A 21,352-nucleotide genomic window follows, 5' to 3' on the forward strand; every position below is an offset into this window, starting at 1 on the left:
GTGTGTTTATTTCTGTTTCCCTAGGTTGCCAGATTGATGGAGATGGGCTTCTCCAGAATAGATGCTCAGGATGCCCTCAGAGCATCCAACAACGACATCAACGTGGCAACCAACTTTCTACTGCAGCATTTAGGGTAGGGAGGAGTTTGAAAGATGTAGAACCTGAGAGAGAAAAACAACAGAATGAAGTGTGGGTCTGATCCAGTGAGCAGGGTCCTGGGGGTTTGAGGCCAGGGTGCTGCTCTGGAGCTCCAGAGGACTACACAGAGAATAACTCAACACAGACTACACAATTACTATGAGGAAAGGAGAGAGGAGGACAGTAATGCTGCTGCTGTCCACCGTGCTTCCTGAAGGGTGAAGAGGGCTGTCCACAGTGCTTCCTGGTAGTGGGTGCTCAGCCCTGTTCCAGATAGTTTGGATACTCTGTCCTGTCACCTTGCTGCTGAGGGACAGAGGAGGATCAGAAGGCTGCTATTCTCAGGGCTTGTTGCATCTAGTGTCTTCTCTATACTCTAGCATTACCATGGTTCATTACGGCTTCCTCCACCTCACACACACCTTCGCCCAGAAAACATACACACACATTCGCCAGTCCCTAAAGGTTTTATTTTGTGTCATTTGTCCATGGACAGTGATTACAGGAGTTTGTTTGCTTGACTTCTGCAGAATTAATCTAAAATTCCTCAGAATTAATCTAAAATCTTAAAGGGGTTTGAAATGAGGAGAATATACTAAATTATGGAAACTGTCAATCTTGTATACTCAATGAAAAACGTCTGCACATGTACTAATTAGTGGATGGGTTGTATGTTTAGCTGCTCAGTGGCTACATTCTGGTTAACTACACTATGGAATAAAATCATGATGACAAGATATTAATTATTTAAACTGTTTCACTAGTTTTTCACAAAATCATTGAGGACTTAACACTTATTTATATAATTTTTATTTACTTTTTGTTTTATGGGACTGACTGTATAACCGGGGGTGTGCTTGTTGTTTGGTTAACCTGTGCCTGTGTGTGGTGTCATTATGCTACAGATTACAAATGATTAACAATTTAACAAACCGCTTCCAACCACTGAAATATATATGCAATGTGCTCTGCTGTGGTAACCGTGCTGCCCATACAGCGTTACAACAGTATAATGGCCTAATGAATAAACCTACCTCTCACCTTCAGATGATTTTCTGCTTTAATTCACAGCATTACTCATATAACATTTTTATTGTGCTTTGGGATGACTGTGACAAACATGGCGAATAATAGTTCCCGTTTTGAGAGAAATATTAGTTTTACACTGCCATCTCCAGGTCGTTGTTGGAATAGGCAATTTCTGCCAGAGACAAATTGTAAGGTGCTCTGAATGTTGCTGTTTGATTCTCAGCGGAATTAGAAATCATGACAATAAACCCGTTTTTAATTCTACATTTTTTTTTTCGGAAAATGTCTTCTCTTTAACACAAAGTGCTATTCTTTCAACAACAGCCCAGCCAACTTTACCTCCAGAGTCCCATCATCCTCCACTGAAGAACACGTCCGTGTAGACGCAGATGACGTGTCTGCCCGCTGCAGGAAAAGTCTCTGGGTTATGTAGCTACGGAGGCAGACATATCCCAGCTAGTTAACGTTAGCTACCTTATGTCAACTGTCCTATCTGGTGAATTCAAATGCCAGCTAGCCTGTCACCCCCTGTGTAGACAGATATTAACGTTACGCCAAGAAACGTTTAGCTAACTAGGTTCGTCGAGAGAAGAGGAAAATGTGCTCCCTGCACAGAGCGAGAGGCTCTGTTTTGGTGATCTTCCTTCTGCTACACAGCGCTACAAGTTTCTATCTACCGGGTCTGGCCCCTGTTAGTTTTTGTGAACCAGGACAAACTGGGAAAGAGAATGGAGTACCGGACTGTAAGGTAGTTAGATCTAAAAAAAGTAAAAAATGCGCCAACGGTTTCATGCTATCTTCCTTCTAATTATCAGCTGGAAAGTAAAGCTAGCTACCAGTTAACTTGCCTGCTAGCTGCTAATGTTAGCATTCTGAAACTCCTTGGAAGGGATCAGAACAGCTTGCTGTCTTGGTTACCATTTGAAGCTGGATAGCTGTCATAATGATGAATCACTAGGTAACGTTAGTAGAATCTAAAGCTAGTTAGAACCAGTGTTGTTGGCCAACCAGTCACAGTAAGCTATCTGTAATGCATATTGGTCGCTAGAAAGCTAGCTAGCTAATTAGCACCCCCTACGAGCTAGTTGGGCTACTACTTGTGAGACAACTGCTTAACTTGTGTTGTAGACAGCTAATTCGTTTTTTCCATACTTTTGATCAGAAGTTACTTGTCATTCAAATGTTTAATTATGTCCCAAATTCCGTATTATCCTAATTTAAAAGATAGCTGTCAACTGCATGACAGTTGTTCTTTGAGGAAGGGCCTGAATAAGAACTGATAAGAATCAATTCCACTGCGGAACAGGACATCAAGAAATCCTGTAAAGTTATGTAGCCCTCCTCCCTCCCATTTCAGATCTCTAGTCGTTAGCCTAATTGTGCCTTTGAGAAAGAAAAAAAACAGCTGTAATGTGTGCTGTATTCTAGATGTTGTTGCCGATATTTGTCATCTACCATTTTGAGAAAATAACTGTGCGTTTGATTGTTTTTCAGTCGACCATCGAGATATTTGTGAACAGACTGGATTCTGTGGAGTCTGTCTTACCCTATGAATACACTGCGTAAGTACATCAGGAACAACAACTTCTTATTGGTCTTCTACAATTCTCAGTCTTGCTGCAGAAGGCTGTGGGTTCGGTGCTTTTGGACAGTGTTCTTATTGTGTAGATGCAGACTTAGTGTACGGGGAAGATATAGGATGCGTTCCAAATGACTCCCTATACAGTGCACTACTTTTGAGCAGAGACCTATGGGCCGTGGCCAAAAGTAGTGCACTGTGTAAGGAATAGGGTGACATTTGTTAGGAACATGGTGAAGTCAGCCAGGGTAGGACTAGGCAGACTAATACTGTCTGATAAACTAGAGCATCTCTCTGTCACCATCCTCTCTGACTCTTTCTCCTCTCTGTCACTCACCATCCTCTCCTACTCTTTCTCACCTGTCTCTTTCTCCCGCTCTGACTCTTTCTCCTCTCTGTCACCATCCTCTCCTACTCTTTCTCACCTGTCTCTTTCTCCTCTCTGTCACTCACCATCCTCTCTGACTCTTTCTCCCTCTCTGACTCTTTCTTCTCTCTGTCACTATAGCAGCACCAGCGATATCCAACTGTGACTGGAATTCTGAAGTCCATAGACAATGTTAATAATACTCTATTGCAGTGCTTGACTTGGACAGGAACTCACTGGGGCTGAGTTCCGGCACCTCTTATAGAATATTAGCTCATACATAAAAGTATGATGGAGCTCCTGAACCTAAATACAAACAGTACTGGCACCTATTTCAGACCAAGTCCAGCACTGTTCTATTACAGTAGTTCTGCTTCAACAAAATGGCTGCCTATCATGGTTTAGAGAAATAGTCAATAGAAGATATAGATATTGGTTTAAGTCAACGAAACAGGCCAGTTTCAGTCCTTACTCTGGATCTGAAAACTCCAATGGCATTAAATCAAAGATGGGATACTTTGATAACAATAGTACTTAGGGTTATTATGTGGCATCTGAATTACTTTATTTATTATTTTCCTGAGTTAAATGTGATACTAGAGGCCTCAACATGCTCAGCCACAGGAGCTGTTCTGTCAAGCCGTTAGAGGACACTAATGCCCCTTTTCCACCAAGGGGTCGTGGAGAGGGTCAGGGGACTGTAATTGAAGTGACGTTGCAGTGTTAAGTGTGCGTGAGAAATGTGGCCTTCTTTATGTTAGCTTGCTGTGTGACGAGAGAGGGGAGGTTGTTGTTGTTGAAATCTGGGTATCAGATAAAAAGTACCAGCAGCAGATGGTTTAAAAAGGAAGACAAAATGCTCCAGTTTGTGAACTGAAGTAGAAATCATATTAACGTTTCTGCGTTGTTGTTGTGGGAACTCTCAGGGCATGTTCATCTTGTTATGGGCTGGCTTGGTGTTGTGGGCATGTTCATCTTGTTATGGGCTGGCTTGGTGTTGTGGGGAACTCAGGGCATGTTCATCTGGTTATGGGCTGGCTTGGTGTTGTGGGGACTCTCAGGGCATGTTCATCTGGTTATGGGCTGGCTTGGCTTGTTGTCAGGGCATGTTCATCTGGTTACTCTCAGGGCATGTTCATCTGGTTATGGGCTGGCTTGTTGTTGTGGGAACTCTCAGGGCATGTTCATCTTGTTATGGGCTGGCTTGTTGTTGTGGGAACTCTCAGGGCATGTTCATCTGGTTATGGGCTGGCTTGGTGTTGTGGGAACTCTCAGGGCATGTTCATCTTGTTATGGGCTGGCTTGGTGTTGTGGGGAACTCTCAGGGCATGTTCATCTGGTTATGGGCTGGCTTGGTGTTGTGGGGAACTCTCAGGGCATGTTCATCTGGTTATGGGCTGGCTTGGTGTTGTGGGGAACTCTCAGGGCATGTTCATCTGGTTATGGGCTGGCTTGGTGTTGTGGGGAACTCTCAGGGCATGTTCATCTGGTTATGGGCTGGCTTGGTGTTGTGGGGAACTCTCAGGGCATGTTCATCTGGTTATGGGCTGGCTTGGTGTTGTGGGGAACTCAGGGCATGTTCATCTTGTTATGGGCTGTCTTGGTGTTGCTGAAACAGAACGTTTGTCAACTCCCTTTTTCTCTCCTTGTATTCTTCAGGTTTGATTTCTGCGCTATCGACTCCGAGAAGCGCCCGTCTGAGAATTTGGGTCAGGTTTTGTTTGGCGAGAGAATTGAGCCCTCTCCCTACAAGGTGGGTGATGTACACACACACACACACACACACACACTTTAATATCCTGTTGGTATTACATTTCTAATCTCATTACAATGTTCTGCACCTTCATACCTCACTCCGAATGACCGACTCCCCCTTCACTCTGGTGTGTACTACCTGTACCTACATGCTAAATCAGGGATGGGCAACTCTGATGGGGGTGGGGGCCACAAAAAACCTGAGCTCATCATGAGGGGGCCGCAGTTGCTCGCGTGTCTGAGTAGCCACATTCATACCAACCCCGGATAACAAGTTTAGATTGCTACATTTGTTATCCAGTAAGCTATCTGAAATATGTTAGTTGGCATGGGCTAGTTGGCTGACCATCACTGACTGACATAACAAGAGAGAAACTGCTGATTCACAGCAAAATGAGAAATGTCACCCTGTGTATTCTACTGGTCTAACTCTCAGCAGGAAGTTGAGTAAATCATTATATGTCTGTGTGTTGAAGTTTGAGTTCAAGAAGAAGGTGGATTGTAAGCCGGTGTGTACTAAGTCCTACAACACCAACAAGCCAGAGGACAAAGCCCACCTGGACTTTCTGAAGAAAGGCATGTTGCTCAACTACCAGCACCACTGGTAAGATATTCATACTGCTAACTACCAGCACCACTGGTAAGATATTCATACTGGTTAGATATTCATACTGCTAACTACCAGCCCTGCTGGTTAGATATTCATACTGCTAACTACCAGCACCACTGGTAAGATATTCATACTGCTAACTACCAGCACCACTGGTAAGATATTCATACTGCTAACTACCAGCACCACTGGTTAGATATTCATACTGGTTAGATATTCATACTGCTAACTACCAGCCCTGCTGGTTAGATATTCATACTGCTAACTACCAGCACCACTGGTAAGATGTTCATACTGCTAACTACCAGCACCACTGGTAAGATATTTATACTGCTCAACTACCAGCACCACTGGTAAGATATTTATACTGCTCAACTACCAGCACCACTGGTAAGATATTCATACTGCTCAACTACCAGCACCACTGGTAAGATATTTATACTGCTCAACTACCAGCACCACTGGTAAGATATTTATACTGCTCAACTACCAGCACCACTGGTAAGATATTTATACTGCTCAACTACCAGCACCACTGGTAAGATATTTATACTGCTCAACTACCAGCACCACTGGTAAGATATTTATACTGCTCAACTACCAGCACCACTGGTAAGATATTTATACTGCTCAACTACCAGCACCACTGGTAAGATATTTATACTGCTCAACTACCAGCACCACTGGTAAGATATTTATACTGCTCAACTACCAGCACCACTGGTAAGATATTTATACTGCTCAACTACCAGCACCACTGGTAAGATATGTATACTGCTCAACTACCAGCACCACTGGTAAGATATTTATACTGCTCAACTACCAGCACCACTGGTAAGATAGATATTATACTGCTCAACTACCAGCACCGCTGGTAAGATATTCATACTGGTTAGATAGTCATACTGCTCAACTACCAGCACCGCTGGCTAACTACCAGCACCACTGGTAAGATAGTCATACTGCTTAACTACCAGCACCACTGGTAAGATAGTCATACTGCTTAACTACCAGCACCACTGGTAAGATAGTCATACTGCTTAACTACCAGCACCACTGGTAAGATAGTCATACTGCTCACTACCAGCACCACTGGTTAGATAGTCATACTGCTAACTACCAGCACCACTGGTTAGATAGTCATACTGCACCACTGGTTAACTACCTACCGGCACCGCTTACTACCAGCACCACTGGTTAGATAGTCATACTGCTTACTACCAGCACCACTGGTTAGATAGTTATACTGCTAACTACCAGCACCGCTTACTACCAGCACCACTGGTTAGATAGTCATACTGCTTACTACCAGCACCGCTCACTACCAGCACCACTGGTTAGATAGTCATACTGCTTAACTACCAGCACCGCTCACTACCAGCACCACTGGTTAGATAGTCATACTGCTTACTACCAGCACCACTGGTTAGATAGTCATACTGCTCACTACCAGCACCGCTAACTACCAGCACCACTGGTTAGATAGTCATACTGCTAACTACCAGCACCACTGGTTAGATAGTCATACTGCTTACTACCAGCACCGCTCACTACCAGCACCGCTGGTTAGATAGTCATACTGGTTAGATAGTCATACTGCTAACTACCAGCACCACTGGTTAGATAGTCATACTGGTTAGATAGTCATACTGCTAACTACCAGCACCACTGGTAAGATAGTCATACTGGTTAGATAGATAGTAACACCAGCACCACTGTCATACTGCTAACTACCAGCACCACTGGTAAGATAGTCATACTGGTTAGATAGTCATACTGGTTAGATAGTCATACTGCTAACTACCAGCACCACTGGTTAGATAGTCATACTGGTTAGATAGTCATACTGGTTAGATAGTCATACTGCTAACTACCAGCACCACTGGTTAGATAGTCATACTGGTTAGATAGTCATACTGCTAACTACCAGCACCACTGGTAAGATAGTCATACTGGTTAGATAGTCATACTGGTTAGATAGTCATACTGCTAACTACCAGCACCACTGGTTAAGATAGTCATACTGGTTAGATAGTCATACTGCTAACTACCAGCACCGCTGGTTAGATAGTCATACTGGTTAGAGATTCATTCTCTGTTTTGTGCAACAGACACATATCTAATTTTCCTCTGAATTGAGATGTAAACACACATTTCCCATACAGGAAGTCTAGAGTTTACAAAGCTGGGATTCAACCCAGACTTCAGACACCTGCACTGACTCATGTGGCCAATAGGTGTCGAGCTTGGCTTGTATTGTCCTCTTGACCCCATAGACACCACTGACCCAATCCCAAATAGATCCCTGAACATTAGGCAGTTGTGAAGATCTGAGAGGATGTGATTGACATTGACCAGGGGTAGGCGACTAGATTAAACCTCGGACTGAATGTTGTCGGAGCGGATGGGAGGGTGGGTCAGAACATCATCATGATAATCATTTGTGCACTGCAAATTGACCATAACTAAGCCCCAAAAAGAGATTGCATTTGAAAATAACATTTTTATACCATGGTCACATTGATACGATTAAATATTTATATAAAAATACATTTTACTGGTCTTTTTTGACCCAAATCTAAAATACAACAAAATAAATACTAACTTTGATGCCCCAAAAACCACTCTTGTTGCCGAGCGCTGGTATCAGATATATGGTGAAACTTCCTCCTAGCCTATCAGAGGACAGGGTGGAGTTATTACCATATAGCTCACACCTCTCAAATCCAATCAGATCTCCACACGTGTTTAGGGGTCGATTTGGGATTGGACCACAGTCTCAACCGCACACTGTCCTGTGTCTACCTCTCCTGTACCCTGTGTGGACTACATGCTATCTCTGTGTCTACCTCTCCTGTACCTCTCCTGTATAGTGGACAACATGCTGTATCCCTGTGTCTACCTCTCCTGTACCTCTCCTGTATAGTGGACAACATGCTGTATCCCTGTGTCTACCTCTCCTGTATAGTGGACAACATGCTGTAGCCCTGTGTCTACCTCTCCTGTATAGTGGACAACATGCTGTATCTCTGTGTCTACCTCTCCTGTACCTCTCCTGTATAGTGGACAACATGCTGTATCCCTGTGTCTACCTCTCCTGTACCTCTCCTGTATAGTGGACAACATGCTGTATCTCTGTGTCTGTCTCCTGTAGGATAGTGGACAACATGCTGTATCCCTATCTGTCTCCTGTAGGATAGTGGACAACATGCTGTATCCCTGTGTCTGTCTCCTGTAGGATAGTGGACAACATGCTGTATCCCAGTGTCTGTCTCCTGTAGGATAGTGGACAACATGCTGTATCCCTGTGTCTGTCTCCTGTAGGATAGTGGACAACATGCTGTATCCCAGTGTCTGTCTCCTGTAGGATAGTGGACAACATGCTGTATCCCTGTGTCTGTCTCCTGTAGGATAGTGGACAACATGCTGTATCCCTGTGTCTGTCTCCTGTAGGATAGTGGACAACATGCTGTATCCCAGTGTCTGTCTCCTGTAGGATAGTGGACAACATGCTGTATCCCTGTGTCTGTCTCCTGTAGGATAGTGGACAACATGCTGTATCCCAGTGTCTGTCTCCTGTAGGATAGTGGACAACATGCTGTATCCCTATCTGTCTCCTGTAAGATAGTGGACAACATGCTGTATCTCTGTGTGTGTCTCCTGTAGGATAGTGGACAACATGCTGTATCCCAGTGTCTGTCTCCTGTAGGATAGTGGACAACATGCTGTATCCCTGTGTCTGTCTCCTGTAGGATAGTGGACAACATGCTGTATCCCTGTCTGTCTCCTGTAGGATAGTGGACAACATGCTGTATCCCTGTGTCTGTCTCCTGTAGGATAGTGGACAACATGCTGTATCCCTGTCTGTCTCCTGTAGGATAGTGGACAACATGCCGTATCCCTGTCTGTCTCCTGTATAGTGGACAACATGCTGTATCTCTGTGTCTGTCTCCTGTAGGATAGTGGACAACATGCTGTATCCCTGTGTCTGTCTCCTGTAGGATAGTGGACAACATGCTGTATCCCTGTGGGTTTCCTGTAGGATAGTGGACAACATGTCTCCTGTAGGATAGTGGACAACATGCTGTATCCCTGTCTGTCTCCTGTATAGTGGACAACATGCTGTATCCCTGTGTGTCTCCTGTAGGATAGTGGACAACATGCCGGTGACCTGGTGTTATGACGTGGAGGACGGACAGAAGTTCTGTAACCCAGGGTTTCCCATTGGCTGCTACGTCACTGAGGCGGGACGACCCAAAGACGCTTGTGTTGTCAACGTGAGTCCATTCATATCCTGTGTGTGGAGGTTAGGCCTCTGAGTCGGGCCATTTTTTTTTTAGTCAGTTAAAACGTTTTTGCTAGATAGACATAACACATTATAAGACATTATAAAGGCTTATATTTGCTTATAACACGTTTATAAAGCGCACCACTTAAGTGTTTCCTCGTTCCAGTCTGACTTTAAGGACAAAGACACATTCTACGTCTTCAACCATGTTGACATCACCATTCACTATCATGTGGTGGAGAACGAGGCTGCTGGGGCTAGACTGGTCGCTGCCAAGATGGAGCCCAAGAGGTAGGAGGTCAAACGGTCGCTCACTTAGGGGACAATCCTCACTGTCACTTAGTCATTCATTGATGTGAAGTTAGAATTCACCCCTTAGGGTTTTCTAGTTCTTAACAATTAATTATTTATTTCTCTGGTCTCCATGAAATGTTCATTTTTAAATAATGTGTGTTTCTACTCAAAGTAATGATGTCTCTCTTTAATTCACATCAATTATTTATTTATTGTGACTTATTCTCTCCTCCTTCCCACCTCCTCTCTTCCTCCTCTCTTCCTCTCCTCTCTTCCTCCTCTCTCCTCTCTTCCTCCTCTCTTCCTCCTCTCTCCTCTCTTCCTGCTGTCTCCTCTCTTCCTCTCCTCTCTTCCTCCTCTCCTCCAAAGCTATAAACACACCAAAGTGGAGGCCCCCGACTGTGCAGGAGGGCCCATGTACCTGAACAACAAGTTCAGTGGAGAGCTGAAGATCGGCTATACCTACTCTGTCCAGTTTGTGGTATGTTTCTAAACCCCACGACCGTTTGTAAATGGAAATGCCTCTGTCTGTGTGACTGACTAGGTTCAGTCTCTGGTTGCCTACGTGCTGTAACGCCGGCTAGCCCACTGAGCTAAAGCCTAGACATACGCTTGGGGAGCTAATGCGAGTGGTCAGGTCTCAGGAGAGGTTAGTCATGTGCTCTGGTCAGTGGGTGTAATATAAATGCTGGTGTTGTATCTAGGAGGACACGCACATCAGATGGGCGTCACGTTGGGACTACATTCTGGAGTCCATGCCCCACACCAACATTCAGTGGTTCAGGTGAGACGCGCGCACACACACACACACACACACACACCCCTTCTGTCTGTAACTGTGTGTGTATTGTCTTGTCCCCCAGCATCATGAACTCTCTGGTGATCGTTCTCTTCCTGTCTGGTATGGTGGCTATGATCATGCTGAGGACTCTACATAAGGACATTGCCAGATACAACCAGATGGACTCTGTGGTGAGTCTGGTAAATCCTCCACAGTAATCCAGCTGATTGGTTTCCCTTCAGGTCCCACAGTCCCAGTCCACCATGTTGGTTTCCTTTCAGGTCCCAGTCCGCCATGTTGGTTTCCCTTCAGGTCCCACAGTCCCAGTCCACCATGTTGGTTTCCCTTCAGGTCCCAGTCCACCATGTTGGTTTCCCTTCAGGTCCCAGTCCACCATGTTGGTTTCCCTTCAGGTCCCAGTCCACCATGTTGGTTTCCCTTCAGGTCCCAGTCCACCATGTTGGTTTCCCTTCAGGTCCCAGTCCACCATGTTGGTTTCCCTTCAGGTCCCAGTCCACCATGTTGGTTTCCCTTCAGGTCCCAGTCCACCATGTTGGTTTCCCTTCAGGTCCCAGTCCACCATGTTGGTTTCCCTTCAGGTCCCACGGTCCCAGTCCACCATGTTGGTTTCCCTTCAGGTCCCAGTCCACCATGTTGGTTTCCCTTCAGGTCCCAGTCCACCATGTTGGTTTCCCTTCAGGTCCCAGTCCACCATGTTGGTTTCCCTTCAGGTCCCAGTCCACCATGTTGGTTTCCCTTCAGGTCCCAGTCCACCATGTTGGTTTCCCTTCAGGTCCCACGGTCCCAGTCCACCATGTTGGTTTCCCTTCAGGTCCCACAGTCCCAGTCCACCATGTTGGTTTCCCTTCAGGTCCCACAGTCCCAGTCCACCATGTTGGTTTCCCTTCAGGTCCCAGTCCACCATGTTGGTTTCCCCAGGTCCCAGTCCACCATGTTGGTTTCCCTTCAGGTCCCACGGTCCCAGTCCACCATGTTGGTTTCCCTTCAGGTCCCACGGTCCCAGTCCACCATGTTGGTTTCCCTTCAGGTCCCAGTCCACCATGTTGGTTTCCCTTCAGGTCCCACGGTCCCAGTCCGCCATGTTGGTTTCCCTTCAGGTCCCAGTCCGCCATGTTGGTTTCCCTTCAGGTCCCAGTCCGCCATGTTGGTTTCCCTTCAGGTCCCAGTCCGCCATGTTGGTTTCCCTTCAGGTCCCAGTCCGCCATGTTGGTTTCCCTTCAGGTCCCAGTCCACCATGTTGGTTTCCCTTCAGGTCCCAGTCCGCCATGTTGGTTTCCCTTCAGGTCCCAGTCCGCCATGTTGGTTTCCCTTCAGGTCCCAGTCCGCCATGTTGGTTTCCCTTCAGGTCCCAGTCCGCCATGTTGGTTTCCCTTCAGGTCCCAGTCCGCCATGTTGGTTTCCCTTCAGGTCCCAGTCCGCCATGTTGGTTTCCCTTCAGGTCCCAGTCCACCATGTTGGTTTCCCTTCAGGTCCCAGTCCGCCATGTTGGTTTCCCTTCAGGTCCCACAGTCCCAGTCCACCATGTTGGTTTCCCTTCAGGTCCCAGTCCACCATGTTGGGCCCTGTCTGTGTCCCAGTCCACCATGTTGGTTTCCCTCAGGTCCCAGTCCACCATGTTGGTTTCCCTTCAGGGCCCAGTCCACCATGTTGGTTTCCCTTCAGGTCCCACGGTCCCAGTCCACCATGTTGGTTTGTGGGATGTGTCACATGAGGGCTCTGTCTGTGTGACACTGGCAAGGGTTATCTAGTGCACACAAACACACAGACATGTCCCTGATGAGGAGTGACAGGGCAGTGGTCTGGTCTACTGGTCTGGTACAGACACAAACACACAGACATGTCCCTGATGAGGAGTGACAGGGCAGTGGTCTGGTCTACTGGTCTGGTACAGACACAAACACACAGACATGTCCCTGATGAGGAGTGAGAGGGCAGTGGTCTGGTCTACTGGTCTGGTACAGACACAAACACACAGACATGTCCCTGATGAGGAGTGACAGGGTAGTGGTCTGGTCTACTGGTTCGGTACAGACACACAGAACCCCAACAACTGGCTCCAAGCTCTGATTGGCTCCAGCCAGCTGGTGGAGGCTTTGGTTATGACCTCGGGGTGTGTGACCTTGTGTACTCTCCATCTACCATCTCTCATCTTCATCTCCAGGAAAACTGACAGCAGATGTTCTCTAGGGAGGCTTGTGGGGGTCACTAGGGGTGACATGTATCTATATTACCCCCCCACACCCCCGACCCCCTCCCCTACCAGTATTGTAGTCTCTATCTGTCTCCGAGATCAGTCATTATTTCAGCAGCTCTGTCCCCTTCAGCCCCTCCCCCTAGCGATCAGACTCCCTTCAGCCCCTCCCCCTAGCGATCAGACTGACAGGTAGCGTCACCGCGGCGACCAGCCTGCTCGTGTTCCAACCCTCTGAAGTCTATCACCGCTAATTGACAGGAGAGACCCCACTCCCTCATCTTCTCCCCCCTGTTATATCCTGCTGGGTTCCCCCCTCACACCCTCCCTGTCCTCTCCTCATTTGGCCTGAACATTCTTGCTGTTTTGTGATGGTCTTTTTATAGTGAGAGATGTGGTGAGGAAGATGTGATATAGGATAAATCCAGTTGAAAGTGAAACTAAGTGAAGGTCTTCCCCTCCTCCCTCTCTGCTGGTCGTGTCAGGAAGATGCCCAGGAGGAGTTTGGCTGGAAGCTGGTCCATGGAGACGTCTTCCGGCCTCCCAGGAAAGGCATGCTCCTCTCTGTCTTTCTGGGATCTGGAACTCAGATCTTCATCATGATGTTCGTCACTCTCTGTGAGTTCTACAATCTACAGCTCTGTGTTTCTGTCTACCTGTTGTTGACTTGTAGGAATGCAAAACAAACCTTCTACACTTGTCCAGACCATTTATTTGTCATTACCCAAAAACAAATTAGCATGGTAGCATATAGTATAGAGGAAGTAGTTAGTACTTAGTTACTTCTACTCTGAGATTAGGACTAGTGTTTCACTTATTTAATGTAGTCACTGACAGTCATCTTAGTTATTTAATGTAGTCACTGACAGTCATCTTAGTTATTTAATGTAGTCACTGGCAGTCATCTTGGTTATTTAATGCAGTCACTGACAGTCATCGTAGTTATTTAATGTGTTCACTGACAGTTATTTAATGTAGTCACTGACAGTCATCTTAGTTATTTAATGTAGTCACTGACAGTCATCTTAGTTATTTAATGTAGTCACTGGCAGTCATCTTGGTTATTTAATGTAGTCACTGACGGTCATCTTAGTTATTTAATGTGTTCACTGACAGTTATTTAATGTAGTCACTGACAGTCATCTTAGTTATTTAATGTAGTCACTGACAGTCATCTTAGTTATTTAATGTAGTCACTGACAGTTATTTAATGTAGTCACTGACAGTCATCTTAGTTATTTAATGTAGTCACTGACAGTCATCTTGGTTATTTAATGTAGTCACTGACAGTCATCTTAGTTATTTAATGTAGTCACTGACAGTCATCTTAGTTATTTAATGTAGTCACTGACAGTCATCTTAGTTATTTAATGTAGTCACTGACAGTCATCTTAGTTATTTAATGTGTTCACTGACAGTCATCTTAGTTATTTAATGTAGTCACTGACAGTCATCTTAGTTATTTAATGTAGTCACTGACAGTCATCTTAGTTATTTAATGTAGTCACTGACAGTCATCTTAGTTATTTAATGTAGTCACTGACAGTCATCTTAGTTATTTAATGTAGTCACTGACAGTCATCTTAGTTATTTAATGTAGTCACTGACAGTCATCTTAGTTAATGTAATGTAGTCACTGACAGTCATCTTGGTTATTTAATGTAGTCACTGACAGTCATCTTAGTTATTTAATGTATTCACTGACAGTCATCTTAGTTATTTAATGTAGTCACTGACAGTCATCTTAGTTATTTAATGTAGTCACTGACAGTCATCTTGGTTATTTAATGTAGTCACTGACAGTCATCTTAGTTATTTAATGTAATCACTGACAGTCATCTTAGTTATTTAATGTGTTCACTGACAGTCATCTTAGTTATTGAATGTGTTCACTGACAGTCATCTTAGTTATTGAATGTGTTCACTGACAGTTATTTAATGTAGTCACTGACAGTTATTTAATGTATTCACTGACAGTCATCTTAGTTATTTAATGTAGTCACTGACAGTCATCTTAGTTATTGAATGTGTTCACTGACAGTTATTTAATGTAGTCACTGACGGTCATCTTAGTTATTTAATGTGTTCACTGACAGTTATTTAATGTAGTCACTGACAGTCATCTTAGTTATTTAATGTAGTCACTGACAGTCATCTTAGTTATTTAATGTGTTCACTGACAGTTATTTAATGTAGTCACTGACAGTCATCTTAGTTATTTAATGTATTCACTGACAGTCATCTTAGTTATTTAATGTATTCACTGACAGTCATCTTAGTTATTTAATGTGTTCACTGACAGTTATTTAATGTAGTCACTGACAGTCATCTTAGTTATTTAATGTAGTCACTGACAGTCATCTTAGTTATTTAATGTAGTCACTGACAGTCATCTTAGTTATTTAATGTGTTCACTGACAGTTATTTAATGTAGTCACTGACAGTCATCTTAGTTATTTAATGTATTCACTGACAGTCATCTTAGTTATTTAATGTAGTCACTGACAGTCATCTTAGTTATTTAATGTAGTCACTGACAGTCATCTTAGTTATTTAATGTAGTCACTGACGGTCATCTTAGTTATTTAATGTAGTCACTGACAGTCATCTTAGTTATTTAATGTAGTCACTGACAGTCACCTTAGTTATTTAATGTGTTCACTGACAGTTATTTAATGTAGTCACTGACAGTCATCTTAGTTATTTAATGTGTTCACTGACAGTCATCTTAGTTATTTAATGTAGTCACTGACAGTCATCTTAGTTATTTAATGTAGTCACTGACAGGCATCTTAGTTATTGAATGTAGTCACTGACAGTCATCTTAGTTATTGAATGTAGTCACTGACAGTCATCTTAGTTATTTAATGCAGTCACTGACAGTCATCTTAGTTATTTAATGCAGTCACTGACAGTCATCTTAGTTATTTAATGTAGTCACTGACAGTCATCTTAGTTATTGAATGCAGTCACTGACAGTCATCTTAGTTATTTAATGCAGTCACTGACAGTCATCTTAGTTATTTAATGTAGTCACTGACAGTCATCTTAGTTATTTAATGTAGTCACTGACAGTCACCTTAGTTATTTAATGTGTTCACTGACAGTTATTTAATGTAGTCACTGACAGTCATCTTAGTTATTTAATGCATTAACTGACAGTCATCTTAGTTATTTAATGTAGTCACTGACAGTCATCTTAGTTATTTAATGTATTCAGTAGCAGAAAAGGACCAACAATAATAAAACACAGTTCAGTCAAAACCAACGGTGTGTTTTATTTTCTGATCCATATACATTGTGCTCCCCTTGTCCAGTCTTTGCCTGCCTGGGCTTCCTGTCCCCGGCGAACCGCGGTGCCCTGATGACGTGTGCCGTGGTGCTCTGGGTCCTACTGGGCACACCAGCCGGCTACGTGGCTGCCCGTTTCTACAAGTGTAAGGGAACATTTGGGCTGAGGGGGGAAAGGGTCACGACCCCAACTTGACCCTGAAAAGTCGACCAGTCACGACCCAACTGTGCTGGAGGGTAGCTCGTTAGGCCCAATCAGTGTCAGCTGGGGGGGGTGATAGTCTCTGTGTCAATTACTGGTTCAGTGTTCTGTAGAGGCCTGTAGCAGTAGGGGTCCCCCCCCCCCCAACCCAACCCTCCCTAGCAACACATGCTCTATGGCCTGAATCCTGCCTCCCTGCTAAAGGCTATATGCCTCAACACCTTGGAAGTCTGTTTGTCTCCCAAGAGTTGCTGACTGTTTCTCTTCACGTCTGCTCTCTCTCTCTCTCTCTGTGATGTCACAGCCTTTGGTGGGGAGAAATGGAAGACTAACGTCCTGCTGACCTGCTTCCTGTGTCCTGGGTGAGTCTGACTTTACATTGGTTGAGGAGATAGACCTTAGTTTGTGGTTACGGTCAGGGTTGATAGTTGACGTCTGTCTCTGTGTTTAGGGTTGATAGTTGACGTCTGTCTCTGTGTTCAGGGTTGATAGTTGAGGTCTGTCTCTGTGTTCAGGGTTGATAGTTGACTTCTGTCTCTGTGTTCAGGGTTGATAGTTGACTTCTGTCTCTGTGTTCAGGGTTGATAGTTGACTTCTGTCTCTGTGTTCAGGGTTGATAGTTGACGTCTGTCTCTGTGTTCAGGGTTGTTAGTTAACGTCTGTCTCTGTGTTTAGGGTTGATAGTTGACTTCTGTCTCTGTGTTCAGGGTTGATAGTTGACGTCTGTCTCTGTGTTCAGGGTTGTTAGTTAACGTCTGTCTCTGTGTTCAGGGTTGTTAGTTAACGTCTGTCTCTGTGTTTAGGGTTGATAGTTGACTTCTGTCTCTGTGTTCAGGGTTGATAGTTGACGTCTGTCTCTGTGTTCAGGGTTGATAGTTGACGTCTGTCTCTGTGTTCACGTCTGTCTCTGTGTTCAGGGTTGATAGTTCACGTCTGTCTCTGTGTTCAGGGTTGATAGTTGACGTCTGTCTCTGTGTTCAGGGTTGATAGTTGACGTCTGTCTCTGTGTTCAGGGTTGATAGTTGACGTCTGTCTCTGTGTTCAGGGTTGATAGTTGACGTCTGTCTCTGTGTTCAGGGTTGATAGTTGACGTCTGTCTCTGTGTTCAGGGTTGTGTTTGCTGATTTCTTTGTGATGAATCTGATCCTGTGGGGTGAGGGCTCGTCTGCAGCCATGCCCTTTGGCACCCTGGTGGCCATCTTGGCTCTGTGGTTCTGCATCTCTGTCCCCCTCACCTTCATAGGGGCCTACTTCGGCTTCAAGAAGACCGTGAGTACAAACACACGTCAGTATGTGAATACATTCAAACATACACTCTGTCACACACACACAAGTCTGTGTGCATATCATGCCTTTCATACTCCTCCCCTCTGTCGTGTGATTGGTGCATTTCAGGGGATTGAGCACCCTGTGCGGACCAATCAGATCCCTCGTCAGATCCCGGAGCAGTCGTTCTACACCAGATCTCTCCCAGGGATCGTCATGGGGGGGATCCTCCCGTTCGGCTGTATCTTCATCCAGCTCTTCTTCATCCTCAACAGCATCTGGTGAGTGTCTCAGATCAGCTACCCTGCAGACGTTGCTGCTCTGTTTTGGGACTGCTACACGAGCAGCTTGTCGCGAAGGCAGAACCAGTCAGTGAGGTTAAAGGTGAACGGGTGAGGTTTGGAAAAGTGTGAACGGGGTTGAGTGAGTAACTGACTACGGCTCTGTAGGTTGACTAGTGGTTGGAGTGAAGCAGAGGACCCCATGTTTTAAAGGGTTATCTTTATGATTAATGGTTGTGTCTCACCAGATGCTAGAGCAGTGGGTTATCTTTATGATGTATGGTTGTCTCACCAGATGCTAGAGCAGTGGGTTATCTTTATGATGTATGGTTGTGTCTCACCAGATGCTAGAGCAGTGGGTTATCTTTATGCTGTATGGTTGTGTCTCACCAGATGCTAGAGCAGTGGGTTATCTTTATGATGTATGGTTGTGTCTCACCAGATGCTAGAGCAGTGGGTTATCTTTACGATGTATGGTTGTGTCTCACCAGATGCTAGAGCAGTGGGTTATCTTTATGATGTATGGTTGTGTCTCACCAGATGCTAGAGCAGTGGGTTATCTTTATGATGTATGGTTGTGTCTCACCAGATGCTAGAGCAGTGGGTTATCTTTATGATGTATGGTTGTGTCTCACCAGATGCTAGAGCAGTGGGTTATCTTTATGATGTATGGTTGTGTCTCACCAGATGCTAGAGCAGTGGGTTATCTTTATGATGTATGGTTGTCTCACCAGATGCTAGAGCAGTGGGTTATCTTTATGATGTATGGTTGTGTCTCACCAGATGCTAGAGCAGTGGGTTATCTTTATGATGTATGGTTGTGTCTCACACCAGGTCTCACCAGATGTACTACATGTTTGGTTTCCTGTTTCTGGTGTTCATAATCCTGGTAATCACCTGCTCTGAGGCCACCATCCTACTCTGCTACTTCCACCTCTGTGCTGAGGTAAGACACCACACACACACACACACACACCATCCTACTCTGCTACTTCCACCTCTGTGCTGAGGTAAGAAACCACACACATACACACCATCCACACACATAAGACACCACACACACACACACCATCCTACTCTGCTACTTCCACCTCTGTGCTGAGTTACGACGATCTGAGTATTTCCTGGTCGGGTCATGTGACCAATGGCAATAGTGCCCTTAATGACGAGGATGAAGGGACTGTTTCTCAAATCCTCTTTCCTTGATTCCTAACAGCTTCTCTCTTTAAAAGAGAAGTTCCCAAACAAGGGACCTGGAACCTCCTTCTCCACTACGGTTGAGAAGGAGAGGAGACAGGATGAAAGGAATAACAGGAAGTTTAATTAAGGGAGTGCTACGTTCTCTCTCTCCATCAGGACTATCACTGGCAGTGGTGTTCCTTCCTGACCAGTGGTCTTGTCTTAGTAAAGATGTTATAAACACAGAGACTGTTCTCTCTGTCTCTCTCCATCAGGACTATCACTGGCAGTGGCGTTCCTTCCTGACCAGTGGTTTCACGGCCGTCTACTTCCTGGTCTATGCCATCCACTACTTCTTCTCCAAGCTCCAGATCACAGGATTGGCTAGCACCATCCTCTACTTTGGTTACACCATGATCATGGCTCTCATCTTCTTCTTATTCACAGGTAGGTAGCTGGGGGGGGGGCGGGGCATCACACTGTAGCTTGCCATGAGGAGGATGGACTAGGTCAGAGGGCAGAGGTTATCCTCATTAGTCTAGTTCAATGGACTGGACCAAATAGGACTGGGCATCCTCCCACCCTGATTGTTATGCTGCCTTTCTGGGGTTTAGGTTGAGGTGCAGCTCTACTCGTTTTCACACACACACAGTCAGATGGTGTCTGTTGTCGTAGCAATGAGAGTTTCCTAGACAGCAGGATGTGGGAATGACAAATGGCCCTGGGAAAGTGTGATTTTCATAGTTTCTCTCTTTCTGTCAATTACATTTCCTGTCTCTCTCTCTCTCCATCAGGAACGATTGGATTCTTCGCCTGTTTCTGGTTTGTCACCAAGATCTATAGCGTAGTGAAGGTGGACTGAGTAGTTAACCAAAAACTAAACCAATGGATTGTCCTGTTTACTCTGCCACGCCCCCTCACCCCGCCCCCCTCACCCTCCCTGGGCTGGAGGGACACTATTGTTACACCCTGACTGCGTACGGTGACCAGGGCCCACTGGTCTAAATAGGGAGCCGTTTGGAACACAACCCTTGTCTACTGTGTGGAAGACGCATTTTTGTCAGAGCAGCAAGACAACAGAGTCTTCCCGTGTGTGTGTGTGTGTACACACACATCTATACATAATGTAGTCTGGAGTGCAGGAAATACCTGTTGGAGGTCCAGATCCTACTGCACATCGATGAAACATCCCATATTCACCTCTGACAAATGGAAACAGGAAATCTAGAAGGTCGTGACTATTAACACCCCCCCACTCCCCCGGTTACAGTTAGTTTCTGTCCCCACGTTGGCGCACTAAGGTGATTTTACGTTGTCATTCAAACTATTAATAGTGTTGGACAATATGATTGTAAATAACTATTGTTTTTCTTCTAATGCTGATGAATGATTTGGGGTCGTAATAAGCTTTATAATGTGAGATGGAATTCCTCCTCTAACCCATGTTCTGGGCTGGTAGTGTAGTCGGAAGAGAGTCCCAAATGGCACTCTAGTCTGCACTACAAAAGTAGTCTGCACTATGTAGGGAATAGGGTGCAATTTGGGATGAACACATTTTCTCTGGGTTTTGTTTTATTTTGTATTATAAATGCTTGAGTATTAACCAACTGGTCTGTTATTTAACTTTATATTCCAATTACATTATTTTTTTGTCTATTCTTTATTTTATTTTTTGCCTCAGACACGTGCCTCATCAGTAGTTCATTTTATTTTCAAAAACCAACCGTTTGGGATTTTGTGAAAGGCATCATCGACTTCTATGTTCCAAATGGCACCCTATTCTCTATGTCGTGCACTACCCTTGATCAAGGGCTCGGGTCTAATGTAGTGCACCACATAGGGAATAGGGTGCCATTTGGGACATCGTCCATCAGTTATGTGGGGCTTTGATTCTTATATCCTTTCAGTGTAAATATACTCTCTTCATAAATGATACTAGTTTCATTAGTCTGACCGAGCATCTGGGTTCCTTCTCTCCTTCACTGGGTTCCTTCTCTCCTTCACTGGTTTGAAATGATGTAATTATGATCTGAAAAATAAGAAATGGTCCATTTAAAATAAAACAATGTTCCTGTTGGA

At 44.8% G+C, this 21,352-nt stretch overlaps 2 protein-coding genes across 2 annotated transcripts in view; both read left to right on the forward strand.

The window, feature by feature from the left end:
• LOC139402517 (ubiquitin-associated domain-containing protein 2-like) overlaps window positions 1–1,434 on the forward strand; it is a 42,958-nt gene extending 41,524 nt beyond the window's left edge. Inside the window, exon 9 of the mRNA XM_071146509.1 lies at window positions 25–1,434. Within this exon, the coding sequence (XP_071002610.1) occupies window positions 25–138 (114 nt within the window). The 3' untranslated portion in view covers window positions 139–1,434. The remainder of the gene's footprint in view (window positions 1–24) is intronic.
• A 104-nt stretch (window positions 1,435–1,538) lies between these two features.
• LOC139402515 (transmembrane 9 superfamily member 2-like) lies at window positions 1,539–21,352 on the forward strand. The gene is made up of 17 exons (XM_071146507.1): window positions 1,539–1,916; window positions 2,663–2,730; window positions 4,774–4,867; window positions 5,346–5,473; window positions 9,627–9,756; window positions 9,934–10,058; window positions 10,431–10,542; window positions 10,766–10,845; window positions 10,925–11,033; window positions 13,540–13,672; window positions 16,372–16,491; window positions 16,852–16,909; window positions 17,657–17,816; window positions 17,943–18,094; window positions 18,929–19,040; window positions 19,549–19,720; window positions 20,068–21,352. Exons 1-17 carry the CDS (start codon window positions 1,767–1,769, stop codon window positions 20,133–20,135), a joined length of 1,971 nt encoding a protein of 656 aa, XP_071002608.1. The 5' UTR covers window positions 1,539–1,766; the 3' UTR covers window positions 20,136–21,352.

The sequence above is a fragment of the Oncorhynchus clarkii genome, unplaced genomic scaffold (assembly GCF_045791955.1).
Source record: "Oncorhynchus clarkii lewisi isolate Uvic-CL-2024 unplaced genomic scaffold, UVic_Ocla_1.0 unplaced_contig_8910_pilon_pilon, whole genome shotgun sequence".
Lineage (NCBI taxonomy): Eukaryota > Metazoa > Chordata > Actinopteri > Salmoniformes > Salmonidae > Oncorhynchus > Oncorhynchus clarkii.